Here is a 13,902-nt window from a genome sequence, read left to right as displayed (position 1 = left end):
GAAGATAATTAACTCAAAATCTGGCTCCAACAAATTAACTTGACATCAGTGTGAAAAACCCAAAACTGAGAAATCTCTCTCAAAACATAAGTTATATTGTATCATAAGACGCAGTTTCGAAATTCCCCCAAGTTGCGAAATCAGAGGGGGGTCACGTGATCATGTTTATATCACGTACACAGAATGTGGCCTTGATTAGAATAATAATTTTCTCTAAGAAATAATAAATAAAAAAGTTGTTTACCTCTTAAACCCAAGCCCCATCATGATATTGACAAGAACCATTATATATATATATATATATATATATATATATATATATATATATATATATATATATATATATATATCAGATATACGTAACAATGGTATGACAAATAAGACAAAAAATGAAACATTATGGAAACTAAAGCTGTTACATTCTTCTGACGTTCGATCTGCAAATGTGCACGTTTCTGAAAATTTTCATATGCAACGTTCCTGAAGTTCTCTTTGCAAACTTTGAGCAAATGATGATGTGGTTTCTTAACTATTTAAATCTGAATTGCTGTCTTTGTTAATCGGTAATAAAACAATTGTATTCCCTCTTCAATTTTCCAGGTAATAATCAAGTTAGCTTGGGAAATGAAGAATGTTGTAAGTTTCCTGATTATGACGGAGGTTTTGCACAGAGCAACGGGTAGGATCACATGTACATTTTCAATATCGACCTTTGCGAAAATTATTTTGTTCATTTTATTCAAGATAATTGTTTCATTGTCATATATGATGACATATCATGAATTAATATTCAAGTAGTTGTTCGTGTATATATATATATATATATATATATATATATATATATATATATATATATATATGCTATTTTATTCATGTTTGTAAACTGTATATAATATCTCTTTTTATAAAGTGTGTAAGTAACCTGGCTCTGTTAGAAACGCAACATTGTATGGGATCTATAAATAGCAACAGTATGATTTTTTCATAATTATAGAATATATAAAAATGGAACGTTTACTGCATAATTTGAGTATGTGTATTTAAAATATTAACCCATCTTTATCATATATTTTCAAATAAATTCACAGAAAGCATTCAAACACATGTACCGTCCAACATTTTTAATATTGGTGTTTGGCAATTTTTGAAAATGCTTGACCTCGTGTTATTTTAAGCTCAAAGTTGCATATTTCTTACATATATTTTATATAGAAATGTTCTGTGAACATTCAGCTTTAAGAATAAATTGATATTTGATATGTTCCAGGTAATTCAAAAGCCCTCCTGTGCCTTTTTATCACCCCCCCAACTTGTTTGCATGAACTACTATATTTTTGACTCAAACACAAGTTGAAATTATATGTTGCTTTTAAAATGGAATATTTTCTGCTTAATTTGAGTGTGCAGATTTAAAAAATGAACCCATCTTTATGATATCTTTTCAAATAAATTCACAGGAAGCATTCAAACACATATACCGTCCACCATTTTTAATATTGGTCTTTGGTCACTTTTTTAAAATTCTTGACCTCATGTTACTTCATGCTGAAAGTTGTATATTTTTTACATATGGTTATATATAAATGTGTTGTGAACTTTCAGCTTCAAGAATAAATTCACTTTTTCTAAGTTCCAGGTACTTCTGAAGACTTTCTGTGCCTTTTTATCACACGCCCCCTAACATTTTTGCATGAAATAGCATAATCATGAGTCATACCAAGTTGAAATTGTATGTTACTCTTAAAACCAATAGTGCATATTCATTACAGTGTTCTTGTACATATATACATTTATCTGAAATCCCAATTTTGTAAATAACAATTGCTATTTTAGAATTTAGTTATCATAAGATATATCTGGGCAGTTTTCATATCTATAAAATAAAATCAATGACAAAAGGATTTCGACTAAGTTTTCATTACAGTAAGTCAGAATTTATATAGTGTCAACATAGGATAGTGCAACATTAAATTTGGATGTCCTGACTTTGCGATATTTTCATAATAATTCTGACCATAGTTTGGAGCAATATTACACAGTTCATGAAGTAAAGACAATTGTAGTATCCGAGATAGAGAAGAAACTGGCACTGAGTTGGTTCTCAAGAAATATTTATGATTATGTATTTGTTTAAATGGTGAAATGCTATAGACCGATTCTCTCTTCCTTGGCTTATAATGACAATATTCATACTGATATTCACAAAAAAATGGCATGATAATTTTAAATGAATTTGTTTTCATTCTTCACAATTCTGAAAAATAGTTGAACTTTTACCTCTTTTCCGTCCCTACTAAACATGAACATTTTAATTTTAATACCAGTGTCCCTAGATAAGAATCGTACGTAGAACAGATGACCTGACATTGATAATATCTCAGTATTCACAATCACATACATATTAGCAATACGTCTAGTATCACTGAGTCGGTGAGTGATACTCCAGTCTCTAACCTCGAAAATATATTACGCAACAAAAGTTGTACAAATATTTTGAAATAAGTTTGGTATAATGAATGACAGTACGTCTGTATAATCCGATTCCTTGCTATAAACGTCTGCCTTTTCATACAAATGAAGTTTTCGTGTGTTTTGGAACCCAAATTATGTCGTATTATTGTCATTGTTTACATTTTGTACGTACCCATTGCCGGGAAGAGTTACCGTTCTTGCTGGCATGGGTGACCTTTGAAAAAGACGTAATTCGTGGGTTTTCCGCAAATATGCGCACACATTTTACCATTATTCTCGTAAAAGAAATCCAAAGTATTTAAAACGTAGGCGTAGGTGAGCGTATATGTTCGTTTATTTAGTTTTTCAGCGTTTTGAAAAATTCGGTTTTCGTTTTTATTCCGCTGAATAAGTTATAGAAATGGCCCAGTGTCATATATGCTAAATATAGACATTTGACCTTTCAACCATGAATGCATTCGGATGCAATAATCTCGGCTTTTTACATATTAAAGCGGAGAAAGTACCAGGTGTAAGGAGGTTGACATTTTGAGAAAACGTTAATCTTGATCGCCAGTGTCCTCTAGCGGTGTCCCCTATTGCTAATATAAACAGATGTTTAAGTATGTGTTGACAATAATTAATAATAATCTTAACTGTAGGGCTTAAAATGGAGCCTATGGCGTAGTTTCTGAGTGCCTGATGGGATTCTACGGTTCCAGAATAATTATGTAGCTCCACATTCATTGCGCGAGGTCACGGGAATATTCTTAGTTCGAGCAAAAGCAATGGTGTATGCTGTCACGTGAGGTCTATTACGAAATACAGTCGCAATATGCGGTGTATATTCTAAGACAATTAAACAATAAGATTTATTCCTGCTTTTGGATTCATTCACACTTATGGTTTTACTGTTTTAAGTCTGCAGACGTGTTTTATGTTGTACGTATATATATTTTTCGGGAGGAAATTGAAAGTGTTCATTAATTGTATTATATTATTATTATAAATTATTCAAAGAAATTCTGGACAAACGCCATCTTGACTGCATCACGGTTCTTGGAGGACAAGTGCATTTGTGGTATTGAAATTTATAATGAACTTTTTCATTCATTTATGAATTCATAGAAATTTATAGGGACAAGTTTTGATCTACTTCATAATACTGTAACTTCCTCTCACAATTTTCATAATAACTTTGATACTTAAATTGTTTAAAGTTAATAAAACTTGTTCGTTCGCTTCTTTTCTGTTACTTAAGTTTGTGACCGTAGAGTTGTAACGAGTACGCATATCTATATTGTCTGCGTAACCATTGTACATGATTGTAGAGTATCTTTCAGTATATTGACCATTTGTAAATAGAATCCATAAGCATCTCATTTGTATTCATACTTATAAGATGTAGTTAGGTTGTTTGCTTTTGTATTAGAGTTTGAAGCGTTCTAGGCACATACTTAGTGACAGTTATATTGGAATGTTCCACTTGAATGACTCATATTTAGGTCAATAGCAAATTAAAAGAAATATGTTTTTAGAGACAAATAATTCTTATTTTGATCGGTCTCTATGAATTCGTACTGATAAGAATATACGTTTTTTGTTCAGATATAATTCTAGATAATTATTTATTTAAAATATTTATTTTAATTACTAAGTGCTCATTCGCTCATTGACTATGGATAAATACCACTTTTATCGTGCATTGATTCATAGAAATTATACATAGCAGCATTATATTATGTCAGGCGATTAAAGACTATTGGAATTGGTTGGGAACATTCTAGCTATGTTTGTACTTATGATAGCATATTTTATATTAGTTGGAATTTAATTCACTGGAACTGTAAGTATCCTTGGAATTTTCACTTTGTATTTTAGAGAAATAGATCTACTTTTTGTTTTACATCAATTGTTCCTCTCACGACCTTATGCTACATATTTAAGGTATAGAATCCAAACAACGGATAAATGATTGGCAGAAAATAAACAAATGTATCGAACTATTTTATCAATCGGGACATCTCGTCCAATCTACGGTGAACGCAGTAAAAGGAATACCCAGGGAGGTTCAACAAGATTCTGGGTTCTATTTTGAGAACACAATGAGTAATGTTAGTGTAGGTATTGGAAGACTATTTTAATCGAGATAGTCGGAATGATCATTATGTTGTATCATACAGGAATTAGTCTGTTGTTTGCAACAATAACTTCCACACCTACGACAATGGCCTTGTGTTGTACAAAAGCATCCATGCTGTGATCTGTGTTGTACTTTCCATGAGTGATACCTTAATTTCTTGAATATCATATTTTGGCTCTAGCTTTAATACATTTAATTTGTTAACGGTACATATACACTAAGGAAGTTTTAACAAAATTTTCCACACGTAAAATTTGTCTTTACTGTGACCTTCATTGTAAAATTAATTGGTGAAACTAGAAATAAAGGAAGCCATAATTCATAGTATGCTGTAATTTGTTTGTTTTATTTTACTATTTAAGGGGTACTGACAAGTGATATGAATACAGCTGTCTGCCAGAGCTCGACTGCTAATGTAGATTTCAACATCAATCTTCAGGGAAATACTATTTTAACAGGATCTGAATCCTGGTATTTTAGTTTCATGAAAATTGCAAACAAATTTAATGGAACCTTTGCACCGCTGTCAAGTTATGCAAATAGATTGTCAACATATTCAACCTTTGGAATTTCTCTCACCAATGTTACTTCAACAGATGCAGGGAAATATATGTTTGTGTTTATTGTATCACCAGAATTTCAGATCGTAACAGCAACGTCATCTTTGACTGTATATAGTAAGTATAATTTAACTTAAAAGCTTACTTTAGTCTATGTAAATGGAGTTTCTTTATATAATATGTGCAGTTATATTTATTAAGATGACGGGCAATTTCTCCATTAGGCTAATCATGGCACGAGATAAACGTGTATCTTGCATTCAGTGTGTATTTTTTCTATTTCTTTGATCAAGACAAAATAATTGGTATTTTCTCATGTCGATAGTGCTCATCTACCATAATACAATAACTCTGAACTATGTACAAATGGCGCTTATCTGTTATAATCTTTGACCAGATAATTAATAACTGAGTAAGCTCAGCTCCAAGTTAATATTTAACTGTTGAATTAAAATAGACCTTCCTGTATATTATTTGTTCAAAATTCCTATATACAATCATATCTGAGAAATTATAGGAGAGAGCACAGCTCACGCATTTGTATAACAAAGAAATATTGACGTTTTACCAGGATGGGACGAACATTGCACACTTAGCGTCAATATCTGCATGAATAGCTCCGTTTTTTTTGTGGGGGGGGGGGGGAATTATAATTTTTTTTAATAACATGGTGCAATAATTTTTCAATCATGCATCATCCAGCAGGTATGTTTCATTTAATATTAGTGTTCCATTTCCCATAATGCCCTGAGTATCCTAATAATTTTGAGAAGATATATACATTTGACAATGAATTTCGTAAGAGAAAAGAACTTTCTTTAATCAGGAGATAGAAAGAGAACTGTGTGGACAACACAATATTTAGAATTAGATACACTGAACGATAAAGCATTAGCGATCAAAACTGCTGAATTTTTACCATCATCTTGCTTCTCACTAAGTTATATTTCAAAAATCGACTATCCGATTGCCAGCAAGCAAAGGATATGCAATGGCATTCATCCAGCAACAGCCGAAGCTAACCTTGGGAAAATCTGATAATCATGTCATTATGGTATATCCAGTGAGCGGTATAGGCCTTAGAAAAACCTCTTGAGAGGTACTTGAAAATGAATAGTTTGTGATCATTGCAAGGCGTGATGAAACTACACATTCATAAAATATTCCTTCGAAACTGTCAAAAGATGAAGTCTTCTGTATAATCGCTGTGCAGCAAAAGAAATTACCTTTCCCTTCATGTCGACCTGACCCTGTAGTTTCAAGTAAGTCACATAGTCTGATCTTAACAATACTATTAATAAGAACAAATCCAACTACACTACACTGCGATGAAAGTCAATGTCCATGATGATCCAAAACGTATTTGTACACAACATAATTTGTTTCGCTCTAGAGAAGTTGTGGCCCTCTATTGCTATCTATAAAGCATTACGTTGACAATAACGTTTTCTACGTTAAAAAACATATGAATTCAGCAATATATTATCTCGTTACGGACAATTGTGCCTCATGACTGTTTGAACAATAACTCCATCACACTGTATATCTCATTATTGCTTTATCATCCGATTTCTAACAAACTTGCAGCATGATTTATGTGTGACCTTGACAGAGTTCGATTGCTTGAGCCTTATATGTCGTCATGATCACGATTTAGGACCTCAGAATATAATAAATAACCCACTAGTATTTCCATACAATGATCATGTTTATACAATTGCTACCTCAGCTAAATATGACAGCTCCTTACTGACTGGTGCAGAATTTATACATTTATTTATACACATCTTCGTTTTGATTGGATTTTATTATTGTCAGTGAAATTAGGAAGGGTGTTGGATGCTGATAGAACTTTGCTCAGTTTGATACATTTTTGAATTAGCATTTACAATAAATATAACCCCTGGAATGTAATGTTTACGTTGTTTTTACACGCAATAGCTCAGTTAGGTCAAACATCAACCAAACGTTTGTATGCAGCTTGTTAATGTTGAGACATGTTTGATTTCAGTTGTCAACAGTTTACACCGTTAAACAGCAATACAGTCCCTGATTTTCTGAGGCATCCACCTTTGTTTTGATGCAATTACTTGTTTTGTTTAATTTTTATTTTAAACTTATCGGAGATACGTGATATTTATGATGTTAGGCGGTATAATTTGTCATGCACCCATTCTTAAAAGCTCTAGTTAATACCGCGTTTACCTACTGTTACAGTATTACTTACATTAATACTAATGTAATCTAGAATTTATGTACAATTACTTCCTTTATTCTATATGTAGTTATACAGTGTTTGAAAAAAATCTTTGGTAGCCACACTTCCATTTATATATTCCTATTCGTTTTAGTTAATCAGGGCGATTAAGGTTATGTCAGTGAATGCAGAGGAACCTTCTGTTTTCAGTCAAGCACTCTTAGTTATTAAGTAACTCTACGTTTAAAGCATGAATCATGATAAAGAATATTTTAAGCCTTGAAGAATGCTTTACTTCATTTTTCAAGGTATATCATTTCTAATTGAATATTTTCTTCTGCTTTGAAGTTGCTCCAACTATCAACTGTGTTCTATACTACACCCTGACAGGAAATACGGCTACATGTTTCATTAACCGAACCAACAATATGTGTTTTTCAACAGCTCAGACAACATGGACTAATGGAACAGTAAGTGGAAGTTAAGTTTCTACTCAACATAGCATTTTGCATGATTCATTTTACCTTTCTGTGCTTAGTCATTCTCTTTAATGGATGTAATTTGCACCATGTATACCACTATATGTGGATATTTGCTCACTCCATAGTCAGTTGTTTGGTGTCCATTGTGTGTTTCATGTCATGGTGTTTATTGACATTTGGAGTTTTTTAATCACGTATAAATGAAAACACTGCGCCAACTGTGATCTCTCTTCACAGGAAGCATCCAGGCATTAAACGTTTGAGCTTTATAAATCATGTTTATCTGATATTAAATATGATTGATATTACGATATGAACATTAACCTTTGAAAAACATTATTCATGTCGAAACTGAGAGCTGTATAATCTGAGAAAAGCTACAAAGCAATCTTCTACACAATGTTTGCAAGTTGTGTACATATTTTTAGATCAAAACCAAACCAAACTAATAACAAACGGAAAATTTAACAAGACTTTACATACCACTTTTCAAGAGTAGAGTATTAAACCTGAAATAGCCTTTCATAAATATTGGTAGTCATAACAAAAAAATGATCGACAGACTTCATTTTTAAGAATGCTTGACACAATTTCCCAATCTGGCATAGTCTAACATTAAAACTTGAAAGTTTTGTATTATTTTTGAAATGGTACCTTAGTTAGATTCATAGTCTAAGGGATGATTGGCTGGTACCCGCACAAATCAGTCTGAGCGTCGGATATGAGAGGCAAATATCTTCCATTTGTGGGCGAGACATAGTCAATAATCTGTTAAAAGTACCGTTAAAACGAATGAAATAAAAACAATAAATAATTACGATCTACAATCAAATGAGTTCATATGTGCACATAATCGGAAATACATGAATTTAACTTAAAAAGAGTCTAAGCATTGAAGAGAACAAATAGAGGGCATCCCACAAGGTATCCATTCTGTTGTAAACATATTTTAGCCTGAATCGTTGTATGCAACCTGCCGATTCAAGGTTCAAATTTTAATTAGCAGTCACTTTCCAGCTAGGTACGTAATATCATACTTACTGCTTACTGGTTTGTTTGACTCTGTCCATTATGCTCTTTAGATGTTGCATATCAATACTGTTCATTTCAGGTAAAAAAAAAAATATTTTCTTTTGCAAGTTTTCTACATTGAAAGTTTGCTTGGACGAAAAATGATTCCGTTTAAACAAATGTCTCCACTAACCTATACGAAAAAGTTTAAAATTATTCAAAGACATGAATAAGACTGAACTGCTTAGGAAAATCAGGAACTTGATACGGTTTATTGACCATACCCCTTTCAACCGTTGTGGATCGGTCCAAATTACTTCGATTGCTGCACAAAAATCACACCTTGACATGCAGCTATTAGCTACCAGAGGGCTTTGAAAATGTATTCACAGTTATTGCGATATTAATGATAACACTAAAACGCTATGACAGAAACAAAACGTCTTGGCAAAGATTAACAAGTACAATTATACCAATAATTTAGGATGTATAACTTGTTACTATGTAAGCTTTTTCCAACATATTAACATTGCTTACCTTCTGTTAGTAACGTTTTGGTCTTTGCCAGATATAATTATGGTGTTAAGGGCTGGATAATGTGTGCAAGTAACGCTAATTCATCGTGAAATCTAGGTACTGTTAGAAAAACATGTATAACATTGCTTCATCTCAAATGTACCAATTATAATTTGTTCACATTGGACAGAAGAAGACTCTAGTCATAATGAACATTAAAACTGGTTCATTTATTCTTATTGGCAATCTAATATGTACCATTACTAGAACAAAGAAACATGTAATGATTTGACCTAAACAAAACGTAATGCATTGACGTGTTTACTTAAAACATAGAAGGTTTTGCACACAACAAGAGAAGAGTAAAGACAACAGGTATTGCAAAATTTAACAAATAATTTATTTCTCTAGGGAAACAAGGTAAAAATGAGGAAACGAACTTATAGGAATCAAATCCAAAAAGTAATTGAGGAATAATCCAAGAATTTTAAATTATTAGTCCTGGTAATAAACTGTTCTAATGAATTTGAGTTCGAGTCCCGACGAAAGTCCAAAATGTAAGGCGATGACGTATACTGCAGTCTGTGTAGCACTGAAGTCTCAACTGTTTTTGTTGAACCACTGAAAATAATCGGGTGTTTAAATTCGAAATAAAATTTAAATAAATGTCTTTGTCCAAGAATTCGGTGTGAGGACTTAATATTTCTAAGGAACATAATTAACCTCTTAGAACTCAAATAATTTGAAGAAACATTAAAATGCAACTCCAACTGGTCAAAACAGAAGAAAAAATAATTTCATTTTCAAAGGTAAAGAGCGCAACTGGCTGGTTCATTTCAAGAAAAAGATTATACAGGATAAGTAAGACGCAAAATAGATACCGGTATGAGGGTCACGTGATAATTTTCTAGAATCAGATCGAAGCTTCAAATGCTTAAGGTACGTACTCCCAGTCGGCCTCGATTTCTCTCTTATCAATCCCACATTACGACTGAATAAAACATAAGTTATTTACTTGATTCTCAATCCATGTCATGAACTAGGTCAGCTTTCAGATACGAAGTTCTTTTTGTATGTGTTTACGACAAAAACGTCAGGTGAAACTAATTTCTGGAAAATGTCAGATTCCAGTAAACAAAATCACATTACTATAACATGTACTATATAATGTAATGCAACAAATTGAAACTAATAAACAAACAACTAAATTAAATCAAATATAAATTAAATCAAATATACATAATACCGCAGAAACAAATTTGAATAAACATTAGAAAAAACATCACAGCTTATGGTATCTCCGATGTTTACAAATTCTGTTTGTCCGCAATCATAGTTGGTCAACATTACAATAGAATAAATATTCAGTTCTCAAGAAAAAAATCGAGCAGAATTTTCAGTCATGAACAGTCATTACACTTACTATCATCTAATTAACAGATGGCAGCTCTCTTGGTCCGAATACAGTGAAATACTGCTTGAGTATATCACGAACAGCATAATTTGTTTTTATTGCTTTTTATAACCACCTGATTTCAGGTGTAGTTTATCCAAATCAGACTGGAATCATCATGGCAAAATGGTCATTCAACATTAGTCAGACATTGCGATTAAGCTACAGAAAATAGCGAAAAACCGCCGAGATTTGTAAACTCCAATGAATAATTTATTTATGTAGATTACAAACTTAAAATTCAAGAAAACTTAAAGTGTTGTGAAACAAATTCCAAAAAGTCCTAGAAATTTGAACGCAAGTAAAAGTGAAAAAGGTTTCTTCATATTTCAGAGATATTCTTCCATATAAGCCTCTCTATGAATGTCTTGATTTGCCTGTTGTCTGTAACGTGCTAATCTGCTATCAGCTTGGGTTTTGATGATCTACTAATTGTTTTTGGATATGTTGCAATAATATAATCAACAAGTCTTTTTCATAATTCACTATAGCTCAAAATTAATATTCATGTGCAATATTAATTATTAGGCACGTTGTAACTCCAGTGAATAATTTAAAATAAGTAAATCCAATATAGAAAGTGAACACAACAGTAGTGATAATTCTGATTCAGATGCTATATCAATGATGAATAATTCTTGCAAGTAAATAACAAAGGAACATAGGCGCAATAAGCTAACCAGGATGAGAGCAAAAGTTTTCTTTATCAATAAAACTTTAATGTGTCAATACGATAAGATATATTGCCTTGTAGCTTATCTGCCTATTTGCAAATAAATTGAACCTAGTAGGCAAATACTTCATTTCTGTTTCATATGAATCCTTTGGCAGTTGTAGAACAATAAGGGGGTAGCTATTTACTTGATCCGATGGAAATAGTTTGGAATTGTTGTGAATTCTTTCAAAGACTTATTAGATTGTATGTTTGGTATATAAGGACATTCAAGATTATTGATATATTTGGGAATTATAGGGAACTGGAGACAATTGCAATCCATTACAAACATTCTTTATGCTTCAACTGCGAAATGTCGTTTGATATTTTTTGAGGGGCATTTAACTCTCAATACTATGAAAATACAATGTTTGTTTATATTTAATTTTTGGTTACACGTCCTTTCGGGTCATGTTTTTATACCTATGGTAGTAGAAATACATTTTACTGCACAATTCACTGCAACTTCATGTCATTACTATAACTGTAATGAAAAGACAATTAAACTAACAAACAAACAATGAAATTAAATCACATATAAATTAACACCTCTAAAACAAATTTGAATAAATATGACAGAATACACCACAGCTTATGGTATCTCAGATGTTTACAAATAATGTTGATCTGCTATCAGAGATGGTCAACATTACAATATAAAATTTACTCAAGAAACAAATCAAGTGAATTTATCGTCATGAACAGTCATTACAAATACTATCATATAATTAACTGATTGCAGCTCTCTTGGTCCGAACAAAGAGAAATGCTGCTTGAGTATAGAGCAAATAACATAATTTCTGGAATTGCTTTTTTATAATCACCTGATTTAAAATGTAGTTTAGCCAAATTAGACTGAAATCGTCATGGCTAAATGATCATTCAATATTAGTCAGACATTAAGATTAACCAACTGAAAAGAGCGAAAAACCAACAAGGTGTGTAAACTCCTATTAATAATTTATTTCTTTAGATTACAAACTTAAAATTTAAAGAAAACTTTGATCATTGTGAAACAAATTCCAAAAAGTCCTAGAAATTCGAACACAAGTAAAATTGAATAAAGCTTCTTTTTTATTTCAGAGGTATTCTTCCAATATAAGCCTCAATATAAATATATTGATATGCCTGTTGTCTGTAACGTGCTAATCTGTCATTAGCATGGGGCTTGATGATCTACTCTCTTTGGATATGTATAATCCAACAAGTCTTTGTCCTAATTCACTATAATTACAAATTAACGTTTATGTGCAAAGTTATCATTGCACACACTGTAACTCCAGTGAATAATTTAAAATAAGTAAATCCAATACAAAAAGTGAACACAGCAGTAGAGATAATTCTGATTAAGATGCTATAGCAATGATGAGTAATTCTTGCAAGTAAACAACAATATAAAAAAGAAACAAAGACGCAAATATCTAACCATGATGAAGGACAATATTCTTTTCTAGAAAACTTTAAATATGTCAACAAGATAAGGTATATTAATTACCTTGTAGGTAAACTATTTGCAAACAAATTGGACCTGCTAGGCAAATACTTTGTTTATGTTTCATATCAATCTTTAAGCAGTTGTGAAACAATAAGGAAGTAGTTATTTACATCATTCGATGGAATTATTTTGGAACTGTTGTGAATTATTTCAAAGACTTATTAGAGTGTATTTTTGGTATATAAGGACAGTCAAGATTATTGGTATATTAGGGCATTCGAGACTATTGCAATCCATTACAAACATTCTATATGCTTCGATTGCGATAGGAAGTTTGATTTTTTTTTTTGGCATTTAGGTATCAATACATATACATAAATTTTACCTTTAGCATTCTATGAAAATACATTGTTTTTTAGCTTGTAGTTAATTATTTGTTACACGTCTTTTCTTGTCATATTTTAAAACCTAGAGTAGTAGAACTATATTCAGAACTTAGCCATTTTACCGCACAATTCATTGTAACTTCATGTCTACTGATATAAGTTATTGAGGAACGAAATGATGCATTTATGTTTAATTATCTCTTGCATTAACACAAAGAGGATATAAAGTTCTTAATGTTTCATCAGAAATCTTTTCATTACTCAGTTAGATAGTATAGATCCAAAATGGAAACTACCGTGTACTTTAATGCTGGATCATATCCAATGCATTAACTAATGAATCATTTTCTTTCTTATCGTTTCATCATCACTTACTTGTTCCATTGATTATTATCCGTTTTTCGTCCGATAGTTCATGTAAGGGAAAGTGAGACATGAGTTTTGCTTAGTAGAGCTCATTTTTGTGTTATTTTTGTGCCTCCATCATCATTTAGTTTGTTTGCATTTTCTCAATAACCGTACGAGATATTTGAACCAAACCTGATGAGAATGT

General features: G+C 31.7%; 1 protein-coding gene across 1 annotated transcript in view; it reads left to right on the top strand.

The window, feature by feature from the left end:
• Positions 1–593: 593 nt before the first annotated feature.
• The window catches only part of LOC149774833 (uncharacterized), a 26,440-nt gene continuing 13,131 nt past the window's right edge, over positions 594–13,902 (top strand). The window contains exons 1-3 of the mRNA XM_089944651.1: positions 594–679; positions 4,957–5,271; positions 7,700–7,821. Of these exons, the coding sequence (XP_089800777.1) occupies positions 625–679; positions 4,957–5,271; positions 7,700–7,821 (492 nt within the window). The 5' untranslated portion in view covers positions 594–624. The remainder of the gene's footprint in view (positions 680–4,956; positions 5,272–7,699; positions 7,822–13,902) is intronic.

This window comes from Sinohyriopsis cumingii, unplaced genomic scaffold (genome assembly GCF_028554795.1).
Source record: "Sinohyriopsis cumingii isolate HCF-2022 unplaced genomic scaffold, ASM2855479v2 utg000127l, whole genome shotgun sequence".
Taxonomy (NCBI): domain Eukaryota; kingdom Metazoa; phylum Mollusca; class Bivalvia; order Unionida; family Unionidae; genus Sinohyriopsis; species Sinohyriopsis cumingii.
The sequence above is the reverse complement of the archived record's forward strand: the minus strand, read 5'-3'. Positions and strand labels throughout refer to the sequence as shown.